The 27,493-nt window shown below is 48.6% G+C and overlaps 1 protein-coding gene across 10 annotated transcripts in view; it reads left to right on the top strand.

Moving 5' to 3' along the window:
• The window catches only part of TMCO3 (transmembrane and coiled-coil domains 3), a 50,934-nt gene that overhangs the window by 21,524 nt on the left and 1,917 nt on the right, over nt 1-27,493 (top strand). For 4 of the 10 annotated variants that reach the window (XM_027065277.2, XM_027065274.2, XM_027065273.2 and 1 more), the window contains 5 exons: nt 6,366-6,486; nt 17,685-17,880; nt 21,499-21,649; nt 25,553-25,632; nt 26,434-26,685. In XM_027065277.2, coding sequence (XP_026921078.1) covers nt 6,366-6,486; nt 17,685-17,880; nt 21,499-21,649; nt 25,553-25,632; nt 26,434-26,685 — 800 coding nt within the window. The remainder of the gene's footprint in view (nt 1-6,365; nt 6,487-17,684; nt 17,881-21,498; nt 21,650-25,552; nt 25,633-26,433; nt 26,686-27,493) is intronic. The other 6 variants (XM_053218172.1, XM_027065279.2, XM_027065276.2 and 3 more) reach the window with 5 other exon arrangements.

Below are 27,493 nucleotides of genomic sequence, written 5' to 3' on the forward strand. Positions count from 1 at the left end.
GACACCCTCATCAGTTCAATTGTTCCACATTTCCACTCGATTAAGAAAACAGCTTTTACATGCTCATTAATTTAGGATAGTTGGAGGACCACATTTAAATAAAGAAGAAAATCCACGTTGGAAAGTGCGCTGTGGAATTGGTGGTTTAAGGGACGAACGCCGCACCGACCTGAAATCACCAGTTGTCCTCACGGGAGATGACATGGCGTGTGTTGCCTGCGGTGCCGCGAACGGGTGTGTGTTATGTGCAGCCTGAAGTAGAGTGACAGGTGCACTCTGTTCACTGCTTTAACTCTGGCTGTGGTTGGAAACTTACAGACTTTTGGTACCTTTTTTCTATAAACTACGTGATGGGTACTTTGGTGGTTGGGAGTATTTTCACCTCTTTGGGCCTAGTTTCATGTCTATACTGGCAACACCAGCCTCTGATTGTTACCGGACCTAGCGAAGCCAGCCTGGGTCAGCAGCTTAGGGACGAACGTCCTGGGCTGACTCACGCTGGCAGCTTCCAGCTTCGACAGTACTGCTGGTTTATATCCTGTGAACTTGTAGTGACTTTCACTGTCTTGCTCTTGTTTTGTGAAAGTCAGTAAAAAGTGGTGAAAATGTCGTAGCAGCTTCGTACTGGTATTTGCCCTGCACCAAACACACCACAATGAGAGAAAAATAGGAAAAAGGAAAGCAGAGTGGTGTGGCTGGCTTCTCTGATAAAGCTGACCTTGCTGTACTTGGGGCTGGTCCTGGGACTGCAGGCTCCTGGCATTGGTGGTGGCCACACGCAGCCCACCCACTGACTGACTGTGGGCCAATGGGCCACGGAAGCAGCCTCCTCGCTTGGAACTGTACTAACTAGTGGTCTCGTCTGTGGGGCCCAGTGTCCCTGTGGCCTGGTGCTTAGGACCACCCCTCACAAAGCCCTAGTGACAGAAGGAGGTGAAGCACCGGCAGTGGTGTAGGAGGATGAAGACAACTGCTTCTGTAAGGACCTGCACACTGGAGTCCAGCATGTGTGAGGAGTGAGGACGTCAGTGGCTGGGAGAGTTCTGTAACAACCCCAACTGTCAGGATGTGAATTCTCCTTGCTTATGGAAAAGTCTAATAACCACAGTGAAATAAGCATGCTTGAAGCACTCAACATAAGTGAAGAATTCATGCCTATTGGATTAGGCACAAGGATAGGACACAGTACACACAGAAAACATGGGAAAGAATGCCAAGAAACAAAGGAATAGTTAAGAGGCTCAGCATATATACAGCAGAAGTCCTGGAAGAATAGAGTGCAGAACATAGCTGCTGACTTTCAGACTTGGAGGAAAATGTGAGCCCTTAGCCTGAACGTTCCACCCCAAAACCGAGCAGGAAAAAGGACAAGAATAAATGTACCCTCGGCACATCCCGGTACAACAGCAGAGCTTCAGGGACGAAGGGGAAGGCTTGACAGCTGTCAGAGAACACAGGTGATCCGTACGCCTCCACCACACCGGGGGCAGACGGGGCCTGTGGAGCCGCGTCTCTGGCGTGCACGCCCAGCAGAGCTGCCAAGAGCAGGCACAGGTGAAGGCGTCGTCAGACACACGTAGGCTTGGCAGCGTGGCTGCCCGTCTGGAACACAGGAGGACCAAGCACCACAGGTTTAATTAACCTTGTACACAAAGTGCCTCATGTATCTTGTGCATGGACTGCTGGAAAAGGAGGGCTTTTTCCACTTTGTGGAGGCCAGGAGGTGCCAAGATGGTGGAGCAGCATGGAAGCTTTGTGCGTTTCTCATCCCTGAAGTGCAGCCAGAGCAACACCAGACCATCTTGCACGCCTAGAAAATCGATCTCAGGATTATCAATAATCGGCACAACTTGAACCACAGAACTTGTCAGGTATGTGGTTCAGAGAGGTGAACTAGGGGGAGGGGAGAAGCCGTTGGGGGGGTAGGAAGCTGTTTTTGCTTGTGGGGAGAGAACAGAGACAGCGGGCGTAGGTGGGAGAGAGTACAGGAAAAGCACTTTGTAGAAGGCCAGCTGAGAACTTGGGCCTAAGAAGGTAGGAGTGTCTACAGGGTTGCCGGTGGGGAGGCAATGCTCATGTTGAGACACTTGGGCTTTGTAGAAACTGATAATCACAGATGTGCTAAAGTGTGGCACCTGAAGGACCGTTAGAAAATGTACTTTGGGAGAAAAAGGCTTTGACTTATAACGGCCATGACAAATAATGTGGGAATAAATCTTTGAAGAGATGTGTGTGACCTTGGAGGACAGAAGTACAAAATGTTATCGAAGAGAGAGCCTGTGTTCATGATGAAGAGACTCAATACATAAAGATGTGGTTTCTCCTGAGTCTATAAAGTCCCAACTATCCCAGTAAAAAATCTGGCAGGGTTTTTCATGAAATTTGGCAAACTGCTCCTGAAGTTTATTTTAAGAACAAAGGCCAAGAATAGCTAGTGTCAGTTTGAAGTGAGGTGCTTCCACATCAGACGGCAGGCCCTGCGGTCCTGTCCCTGTGCTTGGGTGGTGCGGTGTGTCTGGGCCAGATGGGGCAGGAGACGATGGACAGGCGGACACGAGCAGGGCGCATGTGGCTGTGGGTGGGTGGGAGTTAGTCCTTGGAGTCCTCCCTTGAGCCGCACACAGAAACCAGCCCCACACAGATTGAACAGCTCAGTGTGTTGGGCAGAACTTCAGAGCCTGCTAGGGAGAAATATGGGTGACCTTAGGGCAGAGAGGATTTCTGGAAGCGAGATGCAGAATCCAAAGGAAAAGTGTTGATAAACCCGAACACGTGGAACTTTAACTTTTATTTAAAAGGTATCTTTTGAAGTTGCAAACTAGAAGACATGTGCTATGTATATAAAATGTGCAAGAAGTAGTACTTAGAATGCATCAAGAGTTTTAAGAAGAATCAAAACGGAAGGAAACCCCGCTTGGAAAATAGAACTTCTTCCCAATGGAGAACTTATGGAAGAGGAGGCGTGCACGCTACGTGAACATGGAGAAATGCCGGCCTCGCTAGCGAATCGGGACGTGCAGGTGCAGACCTGTCCTCCCATGAGCCAGCCAGGTGTCTCGCCGGACCTGCCCCATGTCGGCATGAGTGCAAGCGCTCACGGGTGTTCAGTGGGAGCGTGAGCTGGTTTGGTCACTTTGGGGAACAGTTCCACAAACAGAGATGTCCATTTCTAGAGACATGTCCTAGAAAACTTCAAATGTGAAAGAATACTCAAAATACTTATTTTTGATAGCAAAAAATTTTAAGTAATCTGAGCATTTAGTAATCCAACGAATAATTAAATTATGGTGTGTCCATATACTGGAATACTGCAGAGGTAAAAATGAATTAATCTTACACTATGGAGGGAGAAATAGAAGATACAGAGGACATCTGGTCCGATATAATTTACATAAACTTTGAAACTGTGCAAAGCTGCGTCCTCACAAACCTGCACACTGAGAGCATTTGGAAGTGCCTGAGGATGACACCCCTGCCCCTCTTCATATGTGGGTTTATTGTTGCCCCAGTTCTCCTTTTCTGTTCCTCAGGGTTCCGGCCAGTACATTGGATAGTGGGGCCCAGACCCACAAAGGGGTCAGTAAATAGCTCCAGCCTTCCATGGCCATGCTCAGAACCCATATAGCCATGAAGGGGACAGGCGGCTGGAGGTCACGGTAGCAACTTGATTATGATGAAAGATGACAATGGAAGATGTGGCTGTGGTGGCCTTCAGTACCTATCCTCCATGCAGCATGGACCCACAGAAGCCTCCTCTAGAAAACACAGGCCTGCAAGAGACTGCCATGCTGTGACCTCACCATCCCCTTGCCCAGGTGGAGACTCTCATCTGTAGAGTAGGGTGGGCAAGGTGGGGCACGGGGCCATGGCGGAGGCCATGAGTGGTGAGGGGGAGTCTCTCCTGGTGAGAACACAAGCAAGGGAAGGGGGTGTGTCCAGCAAATGTGCTAGAATGTTCATTATAGCATGCTTGTAGTAATGGAAAGATTAAAAACCTAAGTGCCTAACATCAGGGAATGGGTAAATTGCTGTATTCTACAGCAGTTTTAAAAAGAGATCTTTGTGCATCAACACAGATAATTTTCAGACATAATGGTAAGCAAAAACGAAAGCAAGTTGCAGAAATATGGATTAAGTTATAAAAAGTTTATAATTACAAAATAACAAACTCAGTGTTGTTCCCGGATACATAGCTGTTTTTTTGTTAAAAGTAGAAAACCACTCAAGAGAATAAAAAACATGGAACCTAAGGCAGTGATTGGGGGTGTGGCGGGGGGTCCAGCCGCAGGTGGCAGGCTCATGGTACCTGCATTGTCCAGTATCTTCCTTCCCAAAAATCTGAAGTCAGGGTCTCAAAGGTTTAAGATTTAGCAAAACACAATAGTGGGTATGTGGGTATTTGTTATATTTTTTATTTTCCATATGTTTAAGGTATTTAATAAAACAGATGGAAAACAAAAAATTTTAAATGCTTATAGTAGTGGTAAGCACAAAGATTAAACTTAGTGTAAAATGCAGATGAAAAATATTAAAAGTTCTATCTTTAATTTTTAACAGTTCAGTCTAATTCTTAAAATTTTTTAATGTTCATTTATTTTTGAGAGAGAGAGAGAAAGAGAGAGAGAGAGAGAGAGAACGAGTGGGGGAGGGGCAGAGAGAGAGGGAGAGAATCCCAAGCAGGCTCCCGGCTGTCAGCATAAAGCCTGACGTGGGGCTCGAACCCACGAGCCGTGAGGTCGTGACCTGAGCCACAGTCGGCTGCTTAACTGACTGAGCCACCCAGGCTCCCCAGGCAAAGTAATTCTTTCGCCTCTGTGTTCACTGTACTGTTTCCTTTTACATCAGTTGCTGTGGTTAGTCTTTCCCCTCCAGCCTCAGTGAGCTGCTGCTCTGCACTTGCTCCCTGAGTGCTCCCTGTGGACTGGGCCATGCTGGGGGCGCCCCCCTCTGTTCGTGCTGCCCCCCATCTGCTGGTAGATAGTTGATGCCCGCCCAGTTAAGACCGCTGTGATCTGGTGAAAGGCAAAGAGCAGGATTTTAAAAACATTTACAAAATGCTGGCAGTGTATCAGTAAATGCTTTTTTGAAAAAGTAAGGTGTGACTGGAATTAGCGTCTCCTCTAAGTCCGGAAGAGGCACCATCACGGGCACAGGGCTCAAGTGTGTTCACCTCGTGTGAGGACTTGGGGAGGAAGACCGCGGTGTGACTGCGAGCACAGGACCTGGCACGCTTCCTGGGACCGGGACAGGAGAATCACAGTCAGGAACCCATGGAGGGCTTTGTTGAAAATGATGGGTTTTTGAAGTGTCCCACTCACCCATTATTAGTGTGGGGAATTCTTCACTTTTAAATTGTAAAGCTTTAGCCGCAGCAACCTCATGGCGCTATCCACTTAGAATGTTTTAAAATTCTAAGCCAAAAACAAATAAATAAATCAAATTCTAAAGCCTGGATACTTTATTCACCAAAAATTTAACTTTGGTAAGTAAGACAAGCTTCCTAGAAGGAGTACCTAAACTTCTAACAATTGTGATTTTTGCTGGTGATGAAAGATTTTAATTTTATTTGATTAGCTTATTCTTTTTCTTTTCTGTAAGATTACTCTTATCAGATTAGCCTTTAAATATCTGTTACTGTCAGTTGCTTTTTTTTCTTTTTTAAGAAAACAAAAATAGCTTATTTTATGGGGGAACATGACAGTTACAAGTTTGGTCCAAAGCCAGAACTGTTGGTTGGAAATGGAGACACCGAACACCTGTGTGACGCGTGGAGTTCGGGAAAATGGTACCCATTTCCGGTTGCCTTTGTGGATGAGCCACATGGTCCCTTTGGGCAGCCCTGGCTACTGCCTTCTGTCCTGTCCACCTGATGAGCCTCTCTACATTTGTGTCAATGACAGACGCTCACTGTGGCCACGATGGTGGGCTGGAGGGAAGGCAACCTGTCAGCTGGGTCAGCCAGCAGGTGCGACCAGAAGGGGGGTAGGGTTAGGTCTCCTGAAGCGGTTAGGGGAGAGAGAAAGACTGGTGTGAAGGCTGTTTCCTGTATTCTGGGGACACACAGTGACATTGACCTGCTTATCCAGGCTCACCATACTCTTGTGCCCCGTGCTATCTTTCCACGATGGCGTTTTTTCTTTAAGTGTGTTAGTAACAAGTGCTGGAAATATCCTGGAAGTTTTCTTTACAAAAAGTTTTTCATGTTGAAGATGTTTCAGTGTTTGCCCTCAAAGAGATTCTAAAGTCTGTATTCTCTTTAAGTGGCAGAAGTTGAATTATATCGGAAATGTGCCTAATGACCGTATTTTGACGTGGGACACTTTAAGTTACTGTAAACGTGTGCCATTGACACATTCTTCCTCAAGCAGGTGACGTCGACTACAGCGCGGTGCTGCTTGGGATGCTCGTAGTGCAGGACGTGCAGCTGGGCCTGTTCATAGCCGGCCTGCCCACCCTCATCCAGGCCGGGACCGGCGCCTACTCCAGGTAACCACGCTGCTCCTTCCTCCCCGCCCGGTTTCCAGCTTCCCGCCGTCCGCTGACGAAAATGCGGTGTAATACCGTCTCCCGAAGAGATGCTTAGAGCTTGTCCGGCGCAGGCAGAGAGCGTGGTCTCTGGGGTCACGCCACCTGGGCTCAGGCTCCAGCTCTGTCAACCTTGGGCAAATTCCTTAACCTCACTCTGCCTCGGTGTTGTCATCTAGAAAGTGGGGATGGTGTTACTCCCTAACAGGTTAGTTAGGATTAAATGGGCTAAAATCTAAAAGTGCTCAGAATGGTGCCTGGAACATACTGTGTGTGAGTGTGTGTGAGGTCGTGTGAGATTGTCTGACCACGTGCGTGATTGTGCCCGTGCATGCCATCATCGTGGGGACCATTGTTGTGAGTGTCTCTGTTACCATTTCCTCTTTTCCTTATCTCAATGAAACAATCCCCCAAACCCGAACTGCACTTGCTACGTTCATGTGGAGGGAAGTCAAATTGAAAAGTGGAAGAATAAGTTCGCCCAGAAAGTCCTAGGTTATGCTGTACACACTGTTACCAGAACGCCAGCCCGAAAATAAATCCCTTGGAAAATGTAAGGAGCCCCATAAAATTTAAAGGTAAATTGCATGCGAGTTAGGACTGTAAGCTTGAGTTTATTTTAATAAGCAAATAGGCAATATGTTGTGCTTTAAGTATTTCCAGACGCTGCATTTACTTCACGTCTCACAGTGATGATGCTATAACTTACAAATTAGTAGACTTTTTTGAAATTTCTTTGGGAACCACTTTGAAATTCTGAGATCTGTCGCTTATTTCTTCTTTCTCTATATGCCTTTTATCTGTTCTTCTTGCCTTGTTGCGCTGGCTAGAATTTCCAGTACTTCAATGAGTGAGATTATGTGCGTAGATGTTCCTGCCTTCTTCCTCATCTGAAACAGAAAGCATCCATTCTTTCACCATCAAATGCAGTGTTAACTGTTGGGTTTTTATTACTTTTAGGAAGTTACCTTCTAATCTCAGTTTGCTAAGAGTTTTTATTGTGAGTACACATTGGGTTTTGTCAACTGCTTTTTCTGCATCTCTTGGTATGATTGTGTGGTTTTTCTTCTTTAGCTGTTTGACGTGGTAGATTACGTTGATTGATTTTTGGAAGTCAAGCCAGCCTTACATAGGTAGAATGAATCCTACTTGGTTGCGGTATATAATTCTTTTTATACATTGTTGCCTCCAATTAGCTAATGTTTTGTTGAGGAGTTTTGGGTCTGAGTTCATGAGAGAGAATGGTGTGTAGCTTTCTTTTATGGTATTCTCAATTTCTGGTTTTGGTGTTAGGGTAATACTAGGTTCATAACATGATTTGGGAAGTGTTTCTCCTTTTTCTTTTTCTGGAAAACATTGCATCAAACTGCCGTTAATTCTTCCTTAAATATTTGGTAGAATTCTCCAGTGAAACTATATGGGCCTTGAGATTTCTTTGGGGGGATTTTTGCTAAGTTACAAATTCAGTTTGCTTAATGGTTATGAGGCTATTCAAATTATCTACAAATTATCTGCATATTGTTGAGTTGTGGTAGCTTGGTTTTTCAAAGAATGGGTCCATCCCATTTCACATGTGGAGGTTACATGTGCAGACTTGGTTATAGTAGATCCCATCATCTTTTGATGTCTGTAGGGTCTGCAGTAATGTTTCCTGTGTTGCTCCTGATGTTGGTAACTTGTGCTTTCTCTCTCTGTCAATCTTTCTAGAGGGTTGGCAGTTATTTTAATTTCTTCAAAGACCAGCTTTTGTTTCATTGGCTTTTTTCTTTTTTTATATATGTATAACAAATTTAATGTTTGTTTATATTTGAGAGAGAGAGAGAACAAGCAGGGCAGGGGCAGGGAGAGAGAAACACAGAATCTGAAACAGGCTCCAGGCTCTGAGCTGTCAGCACAGAGCCCGATGCAGGGCTCCAACTCGCAGACTGCGAGATCATGACCCAAGTTGAAGTCGGACGCTCAACCGATTGAGCCGCCCAGACGCCCTGTCTTTGTTTTTCTGTTTTTAATTTCTTTGGTTTCTATCCTTCTGGCTTTTTCTCCTGTTTGTTTTGGCTGTTATTTTTCTAGGTTCTTGTGCTGTGAATGTAGCTTATTGACTTGAAACCTTTCTTCTTTTCTAGTGTGTTTAGTGCCACACGTTTCCCTTGCAGCACTGTCTTCGCTGCATCTTGTTTCTTTTGGTATGTTGTATTTTTATTTTCATTTAGTTCAGTTAATTTAAAACATTTCCTTTGAAGCTTCCTCTTTGATCTATGGATCGTTTAGAAGTCTGTTGCTCAGTTTCCAAGTGTTTGTGGAGATTTACCTGTTGTCTTTCTGTCATTGGTTTCTGGTTTGATTCCACTCTGGTCACAGAACAAGCACACTTTGTTTTTGTCTTTTGTTTTTAATTTTTATTTATTTTTGGGAGAGAGAGAGATCGGGAGGGGCAGAGAGAGAGAATCTCAAACAGGCTCCACACTGTCAGCGCAGAGCCTGATGTGGGGCTCAAATTCACGAACCGTGAGATCATGACCTGAGCTGAAGATGTTTAACTGACTGAGCCACCCAGAACAAACATATTTTGTATGATTTTAGTTTTATTAAGTTTGTTGAGGTTTGTCTTGTGGCCTCAGGTACGGTCTGTGTAAGTGCTCCAAAGGCCCTTATTCTGATGTCGAGTGGAGTGTTTTATGTCAGACCCTGTTTGTTCATGGCATTGTTCAGTTTTCCTGTGTTCTTGCTGGAGAAGGTGGTTATTGACGTCCCTAATTATAATTGCTAATTTGCCGATTTCTCCTTCTAGCTCTGTCAGCTCTTGATTTATATATTTTGGTGCTCTCTTATGTGGTGCATACACATTTAGGAACATTTTGTTTTCCTGGTGGATTGACCTGGTTATCATTACGTAATAGCTCTTTTGTTTCTAGTAATTTTCCTTATTCTGGAATTTACTTTATCTGCTGTTAATGTAGTCTTTCCTACTTGTTTTTTTTTTCAATATATGAAATTTATTGTCAAATTGGTTCCCATGAACACCCAGTGCTCATCCCAAAAGGTGCCCTCCTCAATACCCATCACCCACCCTCCCCTCCCTCCCACCCCCCCTCCCTCCCACCCCCCATCAACCCTCAGTTTGTTCTCAGTTTTTAAGAGTCTCTTATGCTTTGACTCTCTCCCACTCTAACCTCTTTTTTTTTTCCTTCCCCTCCCCCATGGTCTTCTGTTAAGTTTCTCAGGATCCACATAAGAGTGAAAACATATGGTATCTGTCTTTCTCTGTATGGCTTATTTCACTTAGCATCACACTCTCCAGTTCCATCCACGTTGCTACAAAGAGCCATATTTCATTCTTTCTCATTGCCACGTAGTACTCCATTGTGTATATAAACCACAATTTCTTTATCCATTCATCAGTTGATGGACATTTAGGCTCTTTCCATAATTTGGCTATTGTTGAGAGTGCTGCTATAAACATTGGGGTACAAGTGCCCCTATGCATCAGTACTCCTGTATCCCTTGGGTAAATTCCTAGTAGTGCTATTGCTGGGTCATAGGGTAGGTCTATTTTTAATTTTCTGAGGAACCTCCACACTGTTTTCCAGAGTGGCTGCACCAGTTTGCATTCCCACCAACAGTGCAAGAGGGTTCCCGTTTCTCCACATCCTCTCCAGCATCTGTAGTCTCCTGATTGGTTCATTTTGGCCACTCTGACTGGAGTGAGGTGATATCTGAGTGTGGTTTTGATTTGTATTTCCCTGATAAGGAGCGACGTTGAGCATCTTTTCATGTGCCTGTTGGCCATCCGGATGTCTTCTTTAGAGAAGTGTCTATTCATGTTTTCTGCCCATTTCTTCACTGGGTTATTTGTTTTTCGGGTGTGGAGTTTGGTGAGCTCTTTATAGATTTTGGATACTAGCCCTTTGTCCGACCTACTTGTTTTTTATTAATGTCTAAAATGGTCTGTCTTTTCCATATTTTAAAACTTTCAGTCTGTTTATTCCATTGTATTTGAATGAGTTTCTCAATAGATAAGGTATTGTTGGATTGTTGGATGATTTTTTTAATGTTTATTTTGAGAGTGCGTGCACATGAGTGTGGGATGGGGGGGGGGGGTGGCAGAGAGTGAGAGACAGAGAATCCCAAACAGGCTCCATGGGGTCAGCATAGAGCCCGATGTGGGGCTCGATCCCACAAACTAGGAGATCATGACTTGAGCCGAAATCAAGAGTCAGACACTCAACTGACTGAGCCACCCAGGCACCCTGGATGCTGTTTTTTTAATCCATTCAGTCAATATATCTTAATTAGCGTTGAGACCATTTACATTTATGGTAAATGTTGATATGTCAGGACCTAAGTCTCTCATTTTGTTATTTTCTCTGTTTCTTGTTTCTCTATTACATTTTTCTTACCCCCTGATGGGTCACTTGCATAATTTTGAGGACCCGGTGTAGTTATCTCAGCAGCTACTCCAGGCTCTGCAGTGCATGTGGTGCTGAAGTTAGCTCCTGGCTGTCAGTGCTTGACTGCTTGTGACACGTAGGAGCCTTACTTCCCTTTAGTTCCCTTGCCTCTCCCTTCTTTTTAAGTATAATTGTTGTATGTTCTCTATTTATCTGAGCACCAGATTAGTGTGTTTATTAGCTTTGCTTCTGATCACATAGAATTTTTTTAATTCATCAGGGTTACCTATTTTATTTTTATCCATTCCGTTGTTCTTACTTGCTTTCTCAAGATTTCTTCTCTTATAATTTCCTTTCTGCAGGGGGCTTTCTTTGCTCATTCTTCCTTTTTTAATTTTTTTTTTAATGTTTATTTATTTTTGAGAGAGACAGAGACAGAGTGTGAGCAGGGCAGGGGCAGAGAGAAAGGGAGGCAGAATCCGGAGCAGGCTCTAGGCTCTGAGCTGTCAGCACAGAGCCCGACGCGGGGCTTGAACCCACAAACCGCGAGATCACGCCCTGAGCCAAAGTTGGACGCTTAATCGGCTGAGCCACCCAGGTGCCCCTAGTCATTCTTGCATAGTTAGTCTGCTGCTGGTGACAAATTCTCATCATTTTTCTTCCTCCAAGAAAACGTTATCTTCCCTCCTTCCTGGAGGATATTCTCCAGGATATGGATTGTACGGGTGACAGTCCTTCTCTTCCAGCACTTGAAGGATGCACTGCTTCTCTCTGGCCTCTCACGGCTTCAATGAGAAATTGGCTGCCATTTCTCTAAACACAAGTTACGGATAATTACTTATATGAGTGGTTTCTCTTTGTCTGCTCTTAAGATTCGTTCTTTGTTTCTGGTTTTCAGAAACTGAGCTCCGGTGTGTCTTGGTGTCTTCATCGGTTCAGGCTGCTGTAACAACATCACAGACCAGGGCTTAAGCAACAGACTTTTATCTCTCGGTCTGAGATCAGGTGGTGGCAGGTTCGGTTCTTGACGAAAGGTCACTTTCAGACAGCCGTCTTCTTGCCATGTCCTCACGTGGCAGGGGGAGCACAGCACAGAGGGTCTCTGGTCTTTTCTGACGATGAGGGCACTGACCCCACCACAGGGCCCCACCTTGGTGACCTCCTGGAGGCCCCTCCTCCTAACACCATCATGTTGGGGCTTCATATAGGGATTTGGGGGACACAAACGTTCAGTCCATGACAGTCTTTGGGCATATCCTGTTGGGAGTTGGCTCGACTTCTTGGGTCTGTAGGTTTATGTCTTCTGCCTACTTTAGGATTTTCAGCCATTGTTTCCTCAAATAGTGTTTCAGTCCCACGTGCTCCCTCCTGCTTGGACTCAAGGGATACAAACATTTGTTCTTTTGTTATTATCCCACGGGCCTCTGAGACTCCTTCTTCCTCTTCTTCTTCCTCTCCTTTTTTTTTTTTTTCTATTTTCTGTTTGTCAGACCAGGTAAATTGTGTTCATCCGTCCTCAAGTTCATGGATTCTCTCCTCTGTCTTTACTTTATTTAGCCCATCCAGCAAGATTTTTATTTTTGTTATTACAGTTGACCCTTGAACAATGCTGCTCTGAACTATGTGGGTCCACGGATATGTGGAGTTTTTTCAGGACAGTGCTGTAAATGTGTAAGAATACAGTATATAATTTATGTAACCTACACAGCATGTACTAATCGACTGTTTATGTCATCAATCAGTCTTCTTGGGAAATCGAAAGTCGTATGCAGATCTTTACTGTGCAGGCAGCTGGTGCCCCAGACCCTGTGTTGTTCAAAGGTCAACTGTACATCGTTGTAGAATTTCCATTTGGTATGCCTTTTTATGACTTCTATTTCTTTGCTGAAATTTCTGTTTTTTCATTTCTTTAAAAAGAGTTTTTAATTGCTGTTGAATCACGTTTTTGATAGCGGCTTAAAATCTTTGTCAGATAATTCTAATAATGATTCACCTTGACGTTGGAGTCTGTTGGTTTTGTATTTTTTAATATTTACCTTTTGCCAGAAGTTATATTAAGTTTCAGTAATCCGAAAATGATTAAGATGTCTTCTCTTCTGTCCGATAGCTCAGCCTGTTGGAAAATAGAGACAGCTTTTTAACTGGGATGCCCAGAGGGTTAGGCCCCGGAGCTCCCTCCAGCTCTGCCGCTTCCTGGTCTCATGGTCTCTGGGCTTCAGTTTTCTCCCTGATGGTGGGGGCGGCGCGGGGGTGCCTGGCTGGCTCAGTTGGCAGAGCGTGCGGCTCTTCATCTGAGGTTGTGGATTCGAACCCCACGTTAGCTGTAGGGATTACTTAAAAATGAAATCTTTAAAAAAAAAAAAAAACGGGAATGGTATGGAAATAGTACCTGCTCGTGGACTGTGTGAGGGTTGCAGGAGAGAACCGTATGGAGTGCCTGCTTAGGCTGCTACCTGGCGGGTGTGACTGTTAAGGTCAGTTTGTTGACAGGGTCCTCTTGTCCTTTTCCTCTGATTCAGGGTTTTTTAACTATCAGAAAAGTAACACGTCTAGTCACAGCCTATAAATAAGAGCCAGTTCCTAGTCCTTCTGGCTACAGATTTGCAAGATAAGTAACTGAACAAAATTTGTATAGCTGAAAGGAAGATTTACAACTTTAGCTGAAATCTTTTTTTTTTTTTTAATGTTTATTTATTTTTGACATCAAGAGCACCATTGGGGGAGGGGCAGAGAGGGAGACCAAGGATCCACATCACAGGCTCTGTGCCGACAGCAGGGAGCCTGACGCGGGGTTCCAAGTCACAAACCATGAGGTCATGATGTGAGCCAAATTCAGACACTAACCGACTGAGCCACCCAGGCGCCCCAGCTGAAAATCATGTGCTTTCTATTTAAGAAGCATCCAATAAATTAGGACCTGTAGAGGTCACAATCTCCTTACCAAACAGGAAGCGGAACCACCACAAAGAGTGCAGGTGCTCAGAAAGGACAAATGGGACCCCTCATCGCATGAAACTTCCCTGCTGCTTACAAGTAAAATGGTCACCATAGGGCGTTGTCTCCTCAGAAAGCTTTAGGAACTTTTCTTCAGTGTTTTTCCCAATGAAAGTCCAGTACACACATGGGTCCCCTTGACATTGTTCAAACTTAGTTGTGAAACATCATGTTCACCAAGAGTTTGACGGTGTGGAAAAGATGTTCTATGTTGTGTTAAGCTGTAAAACAGAGAGTCAGGTCATAGGACAGTGTTTCCTCAAAAGGGTTAAACAGAGTTGCTGTAAGACTCAGCTGTTCCCCTCCAGGGCATTGACCCAAGAGACATGAAGATGTCTGTCCACACAAAACCTGTGTCGGAGGTGATGAGAGCACACAGTGTTCATGTCCTTAGTGCCACAGATTATACACTTGAAAGTGGTTAAAGTGGTAATTTTATGAATAATTTACCACAGTGAAAAAAAAAAACTTGCACATGAATGTTCATAGCGGCATTATTCGTAATCGCTAAAAAGTGGAAACAACTCAAATGTCCATTAGCTAATGAATGGATATAGTGTACTGTGACCACACAGCGGAATGTTGTATGGAGCCCTGACACAGGCCATGACAGGGTCAACCTTGAGGACATCACACTCGTGGAGGAAGCCGGACACACAGGCTCATGTTATGTGATTCCATTTATGTGAAATGTCCAGAATAGACAAATCCATAGACAGGAAGTCGGTCAGGGGCTGGTGGGGGAGCAGAAATAAGCACTGATGGGTGTACATCTGCTCTAAAATGGGTGGCGTTGGGTGCACCTCTGCAAGTGTACTCAGAACCACTGAGCTGTGTGCTTTAGAGGGGTGGATTGTATGGATGAGAATCCTGTTTCAGTAAAGCTGTTAGAAGCTATATACAGTATCACTTCAACTAAAGAAGAAAACGACTAGAAATATGTCTATTCATGTATATAATGTACATATATATATGTGTATATATGTGTATATATATATATATACACACAGACACGTGTGAATAAGGGGTTAATAATGATTTTTCTCCTAGTAGAGTGATAGATTAGGATAATTTTATTGTCTACTATTGTATACTTTTCTCTATAATTTGGGAAAACCCCTTCTAATTTTGATTACCGGGAAAAATTTACAGTAAACAAACTAAAGAAATAAAATCTGGGATGATGTTAATACCAACGTTGGCTTTTTATTAAACTCGGTCAGAATCTATCTTTTCTAAAAGAAAGAATTAACTTATTCCTCTTGCCCCGACAAGTATTTCACAGTTAAGTAACAGAACACAGAGGCTATGATAATACTTTTTAAAAATAGTGATTTGAATTATTAACATCTTGCCAAGATCATGAAAATTCTAGAAGGTAGTATGGATGGATTTGTTTATAATATTGAAGACAGGGGCCCTCAGCTCTAAGCAGAGCAGAAATTCCAGAAGCCATAAAAGATAGGAGAAGTGATCAGTGTTACTGCATGGAAGTTTTGTACCGTGAGTGTGTAAATATGCCTGCGCACATGCACACTTCCCTGTGCTTGTAAACACACGTACGTGCACACCTATGCGTGCATGTGCTCTGGAACTTGTACCTGTGCACATGGTAAGCAGGCCAAAGACAAATGGGAAAAATATTTGTAAACACGTTAAAGCCAGTCAAGTTACTTATTTCCTAAAGATCTGCAAGTGAAAGTTGGAGGAACCCAGCTGTGTGAGCAGCTGGTGCAGAGATGAGGAAGTGCTCGCCCCGGCCTGGAGGAAAGGCAGAAGGCACCTGTACCTGTCACACCGCAGACCTGTAGGAGCAGGGTCCCCTCTGGGGGAGCAGCGTCTGCCTCAGCTGGGCCGCCACACACACATGTTCTTGGAGCGGCCCGTCCAGCACGTCAGAGCCTGTGGCAGCGGAGTGTCTGCCTGAGGAAGGGGTGGCGATGCCTGCTTCACAGGGTGAGGCTGGCATTTGCGTAAGAACTTTGCCCAAACCTGGTGGATGGAGAGATTGAGATGCAGAGCGGTGTCGTCTTCACCGTGGGCATGAATAGGAAGTGTGTGCGGGTGCACAGATGTCCCTGGGGCCAGGTTGTCTTCACAGAGATCTGGGCTGTCCATGGCTTCCACTTTTCACGTGGACCTTTGTCAGCTGTCTGCACCTTCCCTTCCTTATGGCGTATTTGGTTTGCGGGGGGGGGGGGGGGGGGGCGTGACGCCCTGGGCAGGGGGTGGCAGGGGGTCTGTGTGGTGGCTGGGAGCGCGGGCCCCAGAGCCAGGTGCCAGCACGTGGCCTGGAGCCACAGCTTCACCTCTGCTCCACGTTCTCATCTGCGGATGGGATGCTTCCCGCACTTGTCAGGAGAAATGCACCGAGACTGGAAGTCGTGTGTGCAGCCAAGTGCGGCCCAGTGCTCTGGGCATGGAGGAGAGCAGGGTGTTTGGGGAGGACAGTGCTGAATACATGAGTGGTCACCCAGAAGGTGTCTAATCAGATAAATGCACGCACAGGGTGGGAGTGGGGTGAGGAGCAGCGAGCAGCAGGTGGCCACGCCAGGTTGGCAGGGCCTCTGGGTCGCAGACCTTGAGGCCCAAACGTGAAGGACGCCATGAGGGACGTGGAAACGTGCCTTCAGGGAGCAGAGGCTGGTAGAGGTGGCTCTGTGGGTGAGGGACGGGGGAGGCTGCGGCCGGGCGGAGGAACCTGGACTCATTGTCGTTCTGGCTTCTGTGGTGCATTAGAGACCAGTTAGGAGGCCGGTGGAGCCATGCGGGGAGGCGGTGGCACCCAGGAAAGGGGTGACAGGCACAGGCCAGGCTCCGGATGACTGCGCTAATGTGTGAGCGAGCTGTTAGTTCCCTGGGGTGGGAAGACTGGGCGGGAACTGAGGTACACCCAGCCTGCTTTGTTCAGCGCCCCGGGCACGTGCCTGTCCCTTCCTGGTGACCCCGCGTGGAGCCCTCTACCACAACTGCCCTTCGAGCCCAGCTTGTTCTGAAGCCCCCATGGAACCACTCGTGTGACTTGACATCCATGTCCACTGTTGCCTGACTGCGGTGATGAGTCCTCTGCCAGTAATCAGATCTGTATTCTCCCATCGAGAACTTTTAAGCCAGAATTTTGGACTAAATTGTTTCCTTAATGTGATGGAGAACTAAGTTTCTAAAGACTAAACTGAAATAAGTAAAAAGTACATACAAACAGTGCCTTTCTTCTGAAAGTCTTCTGGCTGGGATCTTAAGAATACGTTCTGAGATGTAAACAGTGTATTCTAAAAAGAGTTTAGCACAGAATCCTGTTCTCCATTAGACATGAAATGTGGTCACGTCCGATAGACATGAAATGCGGAGTTCTGGCTTGGGTGACAGACTGTTTTGCCGCAGGTCACTGGAGTTCTGTGGCCATTGCTGAGCTGCGGGGTGATGATTGCCTCATGAATTTTAAGGGGGTCAGCTTAGATCCTGGCGAGGAATGTTATTATCAGCCACTGAGTGAGATGTATAAGCTACAGTCGTTATAACCTATGTGTAAGGTGTATTGCTTTAAAGTATCCATTGCAGAACAACAGTTTCCATATTTGATTCAAATAACTTAATTTGAACCAAGTTATTTAGAACTAATGTGATTTTTAGGTTTTATTTTAGTATCTGTAAAAATGTATGTGATTTGGGAAACTTATTTTGTAACATGTCAAAGATCAAGTTGAAAGCCCATTTTGTTGGGTTTCAGGGAAATGTGGAGGTGAAATAATGTCCCTTTTTTCTTTCCTTCTCTCCTAGCATTGTCATGGAGACTCTGCGGATACTGGCTTTGGTGGGTCAGATTCTTTTCTCGCTGGCCGCGGCTTTTCTCCTGTGTCTCGTTATAAAGACTTACCTCATTGGACCGTATTATCGAAAACTGCATATGGAGAGCAAAGGGAACAAAGAAATCCTTATCGTAGGAATCTCTGCTTTCATCTTTTTAATGTTAACGGTAATCCTCAAAATGCCTGTTATTTACATAGTCTGACCTGTAATCTGTTCACTGAGAGCTTATGATCCGTCAGTTCTTTATCTTGTCACTTCAGTGGTAGTTAAAATAATTCGAAACGCATGGCATTTTTATTTTATGCACGGTTACTACACTGCCCATGAATTCATACCCAGTAGACTAAACCCGTTCACTCTCAGCCTCTTGAGCCCTTTGCTGAAACAGTACCTCAAGCGTCGCACACAGGCAAGTCTGGGTGGCCTTGAAAACCACGTAGTCTCCAGCGTCACCAATGTTACGTGGTCTTAAACTTAAAAACAGCTTTGTACCTGAAACCATAATAACAGTTTAAGACAATTTTTACTTCTATTTGGTGACAACAAAGCCGGTCAGCAGTATAACTTCTTTCGCCACAATGTGAGAAGTTGAAGATGAAAATCAAAGGTTCGTTTTGGAAGCAGCCTTCTCCTTTAAAGGATGTGCTTCTGAGGGATGGGGGGGGGTATGCTGTTAGACCCCCACAGACAGCTGTGCTGCTCACCACGTGCCCCTGAGGAGGGAAGGCGGGTTCACACAGAAGCTCCCACGTGAGTGTTCCTAGCAGCCAAACGCCACCCAGATGTAATTCAGCAGGTGCCTCCTTCTGCCGGCCTCGGTCCGTCCACACCAGGGAAGGCCACCCAGGTTGGAAACGATTGTACGTGAGTCTCCAGAGAGTTCTGCTCTGCTGAGCAAGAAAAGCCAGTTCCAGAGGTTGCATACTGTGTATTTCCATTTGTGTGACATTTACGATGAAAAATTTCAGAAATGGAGGGAAGGTTGCCAGATGCCAGGTGTTAAGGGGTGGGGGTGGGGGGAGGGTCCTTGTGACAGAAGGTTGTGTGTGTCTTCACTGTGTTGTGTCTGTATACTGGCTGTGATCTCGTGCTCTGATGTAGCAAGATGCTGCCACTGGGGGAGCTGAGCAAGGGTACGTGAGGTCTCTGTGGTTCTTAGAACTGCAAGGGGTCAGCTCTTACCTCAAAACCGGAAAGGCACAGAAGCTACTTCTTGTGTAGGATTTAACTACTGACTAGTGTTTTGTAATCTTGGGAGACTAGGATTTGCTTCTGCTCAACGCTGCCCATGTGTGTGACTTATTTAATTTTTTTACATCGCTTTCTCCATTCTGGACTATTTTTCTCTTTAAAAATGACATCCAGCAAAATTCTTCTCTGGATGACTTCCATGTTGTCTTCCCAGTGGCTACACAAGTTAAAATAGTTCTCTATTTGTTCTGTTTTCTTTCTTTGACACTGTTTCCTGAGCAGCAGCAGCTGGGACCACCCGGCATGCTAGGTGCTGGCATCCTGCACGACAGAGAGTCTGACAGCTCAGGCTCCGCTGTTGCAGTGCGTTACCCCCCCCCCCCCCCACCGGGTGAGCTCTGTTGTAGGCGTGCACTAGCCTCCGGGTGAGCTCTGTTTTTAACATAGGTTTGTTTGTTTGTTTATTTAAAATGTTTTTATTTATTTTTGAGAGAGAGAGAGGGAGACACAGAATCCAAAGCGGGCTCTGGGCTCTGAGCTGTCAGCACAGAGCCCAACGTGGGGCTCGGACCGACAAATGGTGAGATCATGACCTGAGCCAATGTCAGATGCTTAACTGACTGAGCTGCCCAGGCGCCCCAGCCATTCTAACCCTTTTGAAGTGTACAATTCTGTGGTTTTCAGCATATTCACAGCACTATGCAACCATCACCACTGTCCAATTCCAGAACATTTCTGCCCCCCCCCCCCCAAATCCACATCTCCGAATCTTGCCTGCCCTCCCCCATCCCATAGTAACCACTAACCTGCTTCCTGTTCCCATGGATCTGCCAGGGTGCCGGCCCCTCTGATGTGGCATGACCTAAAGGGTTTGTCTGTGCTGGGGTGCGTTTCAGGATTTTGCTCCTCTCCTGGCTGAAATCCCATGTCACAGAGATCTCAGTAATATCTGCCAGCCTGTAACTTGCCCTTTGATTATCTCAGTGGCATTTTTTGATGAATGGAAGTTCTTCCTTTTAATGTACTTGCTAGTTTCAAATTTTGTGCAGATAGCACTTTTTATATCCTGTGTAGATCTTTGCCTCCCCCGGTCCAGAGGCGCCCGTGTTGCTCTCCACTTCCTACTCTGCTCTTCTCACCAGATCTGTGTCCATCTGGAGGCATGTGGACAAGGGTCCGTGTTGCCATTACGTGTTTCCACATCACATGGCGGTACAGGGTCACCTCGTCAGAAGCCACAAGCGTGAGCATGTGTGTATGTGTGTTTGTGTGAGTGTGCATGCATGGGTGTATGAGCACAAGTGAGTGCATGAATGTGAGCATGTGTACCCGAGTGTGTGCGTGGGCGTGTGCACTAGTTTGCATATGAGTGCACGAATGTGAGCTTGTGCACGTGAGTGGGCAAGTGTTAGTACAAGTGTGCATGTGAGTGCATGGGCACGAGTGTGAGTGCATGTCTGCATGCTTGAGTGTGGTGCGAGTGTACATGTGGGTGCATGAGCATGAGTGTGCATGTGTGTGCATGTTAGCATGCATGTGTGCATGTGCAAAAGTGTGTGTGGATGTTAGCACAAATGTGAGTGTAAGCAAAAGCACATGAATGTGTGTGTGAGTGCATGAGTGTGCCTGTGAGTGTCTGAGTCCCCACTCTCACCTTTGCTGCCCGCCTGCTCTTACCGATAGTGCTGTCCCTGGCAGCCTTCTCCAGATTGTCCGGCTGCGTTCGTGTGTCCAGCACCCATACGAGTTTTTGGATCGGGCTTGTCAGTTTGCACCCGCGGCTGCAGGGACTCTGGGCCCTTCGAGGGAGAGCTCGCGCGTTGGCGGCTGCGAGCCGCTGGCCTGTGGGCATGTGCTGTGCACGTCTCAGCCCTCGTGCGTGCTTCACAGCAGAGCTTTGTGGTGTGACAGTCGTGTGTTCTCCTGGGGGACTTGTCCCCATTGCTGGGTGTGGTTGGTGCTATTGTGAACCATGTTTCTTTGACGGTTCTTTCTGTTGGCTGCTCTCTTCTGTGTGTGGTTTTACTTTCTCAGAGTGAAAAACGTCTACCTCTTTCCGGTTGTTTTGTGTCACTAACACCTGAAGCTTTGCGTTTAACAGAACTGTCATTAGAAGCCTGAGTGCTAGCTCGGACCGCGTCCGGCTGGCACGGATGCGCTGGCACTTCCCTCTGGGGCCCTGTGTTCTCAGGGCCTCCCTCCCTCACTGGAGTGTCCTTCTCTAAGTGCTTTCAGTTGGAGACGGGAAGAGTTTTTACATTAACACATGACTTACTGCCATAGTTGGGCTGTTCACTGAGTCCAGGTAAAGAAAATCTATCACAAATATTTAAAATAAATTTTAAAAACTATTGTTGTTCAAAAATTTGAATGATTGTTTCAAATATTTAAATTTTTTTCTCCCTGAATGGTGGGTTCAACTAATGTTAGCTTCCTTGTGTGCATCTCGGCTCATCCCCACAGAGGCCCTTCTGGAGACGTGGAGATGGGCCTTCACTGTGATAGTACAGCTGCCTTTGGGCATGAACCTGCCCTGAGCGGAGCTGTCGCTGGCACGCTGGAGAGTGATGTGCGGCCCTTCCCTTCCGCCTAGGTCACAGAGCTGTTGGATGTGTCCATGGAGCTGGGCTGCTTCCTGGCCGGAGCGCTTATCTCTTCCCAGGGCCACATGGTCACCGAGGAGATCGTGTCTTACATCGAGCCCATCCGTGACTTCCTGGTTATCATTTTCTTCGCCTCCATAGGTAACCTTCCTTGTTTACGTCAGGATGTTTGCAGGGTGTTAGACACCCGCATGGGACTTCTGCAACCTGTTTATGTACATATTTCTATTTATGCAGCAAGAAGTTGCCATAAAAATTGGGGTCTGCGGAGAAATCTTATTAAAAAGAGAGAAAGTTTGCACTTGGGGACATTGATTTGTTGACTGGCCGCCATGGTCTGGGGGCGCTCAAATGCCCTCGGGGGAGGGTGAACCCCACTTTGACTCCACGGGAAAGGCACAGGTGCCCAGCAGGTTAGCGAACTTAAAGGCAACACCCAAATGAGACATTTGGGAAGAAAGGTTACTGTTGATACCAAAACCTCGAACTGCCGTGTCGCAGTGTGCTGCTCTGGAAATGCCCCTTGGTCGAGGAGTGTCTCTATCGGGCACGTCCAGCACAGCACTGCCTTCTGCCCAGAAAGCTCTAGCACCGCATCTATACCCGCCACCGGCTCTGTGCGACCCCAGCAAGGTTGAGCGCGTCAAGAAGCACATCACAAAGTCTGCAGGGAACCTGAGAGTGGAGCACAGAGAGCGGGGGCCGCACGTCACTGCATAGCTGTTTTAGTGACAGTGCCCTCGCTGTTCCGAGAGAGGGCCCACTCGGCCTCCTTTCCCGTCGACCCCCCCCCCCCCCCCGGCCATCTGTCCTGTGTCTGGTCTGTCTGTCCCTGTCCCTGTTTCTCTGTGTTTCTGTCCCTCTTGCCCACCCCCTTCACCGCAGCCCCTTCTAGTGCCAGGCGGGCTCCGCTGTGCTGAGTGCTGAGTGATTACCTCCACCCATCGTTCTCCCAGAGGAGTGCTCGTGAGGTCGACAGGCACGAGCTCCCCTGATCAAGTTCCAGGCCACATTGTCCCGGGAGGACCCATCTCGCTGACACGCGAGTCACTTGTGTCCTGCCTGCAGGGCTCCGTGCAGTGTGTCCTGGCTAGAAATGAAAATCCCGCAGGCGTGTTATCTAATAGACAAGCTTGCTCTACCCTTCCTCAGGTTAGGGCTCTTGACCTGCTGAGGACTGAGCTATCGAACCAGGCGACAGCCGCACGTGTTTTGCCTTGGTTCTTCACACCCAGTGTTGTCAAGGGGGTTCAGGCGACTGTCCTGCCCCCGAGAGGCCTGTGCACACGCAGGACCTTGCTTTTCCACTGCTCAGGACTGTCTGTCTGTCTCGGGCTCTAAGCAACACAGAAGTGGACCGTTTGAGACTATGTCTTTCCTTTTCTGCATTTTTGTACCTCAGTGATGTTCACGTGGACTAGGTCCCTGACCCCCTGCCCTATGGCAGGCCCTGCGGAGTCATAAGACCCCGTGGAGGGCCTGCCGGCTGCAGTCAGTCCCGGGCAGGGGGAGCGACCCTGGGATCCCAGCAGCACCAGCAGGAGCGCCGAGAGCCCCGGCCCAGCTCTGAGAAGAGGCCGTGTGTGAGCAGCGTGAGCAGAGAGGGGCGGCTTGGGTCCCAGCGTGAAGGAGGGCCCCCCGGCCTGGGTGCAGAGGTGGCATCCAGCACGGGCGCCCTGGAGGGGCAAGACCTCCGGCCGGAGACCCCAGGGGCGGAGACCGGCCTCTTCTCAGCAGTGTGGGTGCCCACCCTCGCAGGACAGGAAGGCCCTAGGCCCACGCACGGCCGGCAGGTGGGCAGGCTGTTAGCCTCTGTGTCCTCCTATGGAGCCTGCTCCTCACCCCCATCCGTCAGGCACCCAAATCACGCGTCCCTGAAATACTGCTGCACCCATTCCTTTGTATTAACGAGGCATTGGAGCCGTGACTCAGGCTGCCAAAATGGATGCCAGTGTCTGTGCGGCCTGAGGGAGCCTCTTTATGGCCTGCAGACAGTTGCCTGCTTGCTGGGTCCCCATGTGGCCTTCCCTGGTGCGCAGTGTGCTTGGGGACAGAGACAGAAGCGGAGACCAAGATGGAAAGACAGAGGAATGGAGGCCGGCGGGGACTCCCGTGTCCTCCTCTTCTTCCCGGCACAGTCCTGCTGGGTCAGGCGTCCACCCTGTGACCTCACGTCATCCCCTGCACCCCCTGGATGCCGTCTCTGGGCACGCTCATGTGAGGTTATAGCCTCAGCATGTGAATTGGGGGTGGCTCGGCTGTTCAAGCTCCAGAGGCAGAGTCAAGTAGGGCCGGTGAGCCTGCGTGGCCACCATGCCGTCCTGCACGACCACCTCAACGGCTAATTCCCGGGCCCGTCTCGCTTTACAAACGAAGCCAGTGACCTGAGTTTTCTTGTTACACACTTTTCAGCAAGGATTTCATTCTCTCCTTGGGTCCCCCTCCCTGGGACGCAGAGAGGAATTCAGAAGTGGGTACTGCCTGTTCCTCATTCTTGGAGGTGCCCTGGAGGCCATGGGCACATGTGGGGTGTGATGGCTCACGTGCGAGTTGACCACGTGCCACGTTCTCATTCATCCCCCAAATGCACATCTGCAGATAGAGGCCAGGAGGCGTGTGATGGGTGTGCAGAGCCTGTCCCGCTGTGCCATCCCAGGGACACCCTCAGCACTTGGTGGAAACGCAAATGATGAGTGGCCGTAAGCAGAAAAGCTACAGGACGACTGGTGTGCCCTCTTGTCACCAGTGCACACGGCAGTTGTGCCAACGTGGATTGGGTCTCTGTCCCTGAGCATCGTGTGGTCCTGTGATGATCCGTGTCTCCACCCTCAGAGTAGAACACCTCTGCTGTCTGGTTTGTGTGCCTGGGCTGGGTGCTCCTGGTGCAGCCAGGGCCCGCAGGGTCTGCGGCACTGCACCATGTGCCTGGCATGGGACCCCACTTATCCTCAGGAGAGGGGAGGCCCCTGAGCTTTGAGGCAGGGCAGGGACACAACCACGTCCTGGGGGCGGGGGATGCAGGTGAGCAGGGATCACCACTCCCTGGTCACATCCATGTGACGGGCTTGGTCAGGCGTGTCCCTCCGCGTTGTGGGCTTGTTTCCATCGGGGGTGTGTGGGTGGCAGCGTGGCGAGTATGAGGAACACAGGTACAGCCAGAGGTGGTCTTGGACTCACGGCATAGGAGGGCTGGGGGTCGAGGACTCGGGAGACAGCTCGGTAGGAGAGAGGCCAGGTGTCCCCTAGGCAGTCGTCGGGGCTCGGGGAACACTGTGGGTCTGGGAGGTGGAGGCTGGGCAGAGCCAGGAAGTGGGGGAGGAGGCTGGGGCTCCAGGCAGGTGCTCGACAGCAGTCCCCAGCACTGTGCTAAGGGCGGCCTGGGCGGGTGCTGCTGAATTTGGAGAAAGAGGAAACCGTTCTCGGAGCAAATGGGTCCTTACTTATATCTGTATCTCTGAGTAAAACAAGTAGACACATGAAGGGGCCACATGTGTCATGACATGGGGTCCATGCGCTCGTGAGAAGGCCCAGTCAGCCCTGAGTTCCTCAGGGATGGGGGGCCGGGTACACACTGGTCCTGCCCGGCCGCTGAGTAAAGAAGGGCCCACCAGCACCCGTCCCTCGTCTCGGTACTGCAGGCACTGACGGCAGCAGGAGGAACATGTACGGCAGGGCAGCCGGTGGCCATGTGGCCAGGATTCCTCTCCTGTGGCTTCCCCCCCACCACCCCCAGTTTCTAGGCCCCGGGGGTGTCTGCATCTTGGACAGAACGTTTTCACAGAGGAAAGCAGACTTCGCGGCTGCTTGCTGTCACTTTTTGCCGAGTCCTGGGAGAGAAGTCTGGTAGAGGGAGGCACTGGCGCCCGGGCCGCTTTCCTCACGGTGAACGCTGGCATAAGCCATAAACACAGGGCGCCGCAGGGTCGCGCTCACAGGTGCCCTCGTCCGTGGAGAGGACATGAGGAAGCCTGAGGGTCGTGGGCTCCGCTGAGGACGGGCCGTGTAGTCCTCTGAGAATGACCGTGTCCCTCCTTCCCTGCACAGGCCTCCACGTGTTCCCCACTTTTGTGGCGTACGAGCTCACTGTCCTGATGGTCCTCACGCTGTCGGTGGTGATCATGAAGGTACTGATTCTTCTTTGCGGTAAAATTTCTGTCATGTTGGTTGTATGTGACCCTGAGTCTGCAAAGCGCATCATGGCCACTTACCCGGAGCCCCTCCCCTCGCCCAGCAGTCTGTGGACTGGGTGAGTTAGGACCAGGCCGTCGGGTTTGTTTTCCTACACCTGTCTCAGAACTGGGCATATTGGGAATTGGGAGTCACAAAAGCTGGACCAGGAGAAGGCACTCTGGGCGGCCCGTCTCCACAGGACCCTTGCTCCTGGCCTTTTCTCCTGCATGAGTCCAAAGACCCACAGGCCAGTGAGTAGCACGTACACATGTACGTCTTGTCGTTCGTGTGTTTGGAAAGTATCGTTGTGTTTGTACTCACTGAGTGGGCTATCAGGAGAAGACAGGACTCAGGAACACCAGGTGGGAGAGACAGACAGGGCAGGGAGTGCGGGACGGGGCTCAGAGCCCCCCGCCTGTGCCAGCCCCTTGCAGACCACAGTTCCCTCACAACCACAGATGATTGAGTTGTGTTAGCATTTATTTCAGGGTCCGATTACCTGTTCAGTAGCTGCCTGGCTCTGTGGATGATAAAAGTTGATTTCACATATTTCTACTGGAAGGAGTCAGAATCCCTGCTGGGCCTCCAGCCCCAGCTGCTCCCCCCTAGCTTTGCTTACAAGAGAGAGACCATGCTCTCATTGGAAAGTAAAATTCTTTCTTGAATGCTGCTGACTGGTGTGGGGGGAAAGCCTAGTTAGCTGCCCGTGAACCCCTACCCTTGATTGCGCATTTTTCAGCCTGGTCTCATTTCAGACACTCTGTGTTCATTGGGTGCCTCTGCACATGTCCCCTCGGTGTCAGGAGGGCCCCCCTCTGTTTTCTGCGTGGCAGTCAGTAATGCGGATGCTCTTGCAGTTTGCCCTGGCCGCCCTGGTCTTGTCTGTCCTCCTGCCGAAGAGCAGCCAGTACATCAAGTGGATTGTGGCTGCGGGGCTGGCACAGGTCAGCGAGTTCTCTTTTGTCCTGGGGAGCAGAGCACGCAGAGCTGGGATCATTTCTCGGGAGGTGAGTCCGCACACACCCTCTGTGCGTGTTTAGGGTGCCCTGTCCTTCACACCCCCCACGCTGGCATTTGAGCACCTTCCCTGCAGCTGCCTGCAGCTGGCATGAGTCTGGGGGGTCTGCCTCTGGGCGGCTGCGGAGGTGGGGTCCTGCTGCCTCTCACACAGGTGTGCAGGTTTGGGGTCAAAGTCTCCAGAACTGTCAGCATGCCCTCTGCAGCAGAGACTGTGAAGTCTCTGTCATATCTCTGGCAAAAAGAAGAAAACTAAATCTTAAAGCGCCATCGCCAGTTTGCGTATTAGTAATGGCCTTGGTGCACGGCTATCAGCCAGGCTGACAGCCGTATCCTTCCTGATGCACGCGTGAGGGGTGTCACCGCATCTTGGGTTTCACTCAGAAACCATGTAAAAGGCACAACTGGAACGTTGTTTTGTGAAGGTACCCTGTTGGTTTAGGGGTTTTTCTTGCAAAGTACATGGCAGCATTTGCCCACTTGTAAAAGGGAGTGAGAGTCGCTGTCAGAAGTGCTTCTGATGAGGTCCCTCCTCCCCCTACCACAGTTTTAAGTGCATGCAGCCCTGGGCCTTCTGCGCAGCTCCTGAAGGTGAGCCCCCCACTTCCCATTGGCCTTCTTCGCCTCTGTCTCTGGTCCGTTCATCCTGGGCCTGGCTCTCTTGTGTGCCCTGTGCTGGCTGTGCACATGCCTGTGTGCGTGAGTTCCTGTGCACACCCACCTGATCCTGTGCGCTTTCCTTGCTTTCTGTCCAGTTTTGTCATGTGCTCTTTTCAAACTGGCCGTGAATTAGAACTT

Source organism: Acinonyx jubatus, chromosome A1, assembly GCF_027475565.1.
Source record: "Acinonyx jubatus isolate Ajub_Pintada_27869175 chromosome A1, VMU_Ajub_asm_v1.0, whole genome shotgun sequence".
Taxonomy (NCBI): domain Eukaryota; kingdom Metazoa; phylum Chordata; class Mammalia; order Carnivora; family Felidae; genus Acinonyx; species Acinonyx jubatus.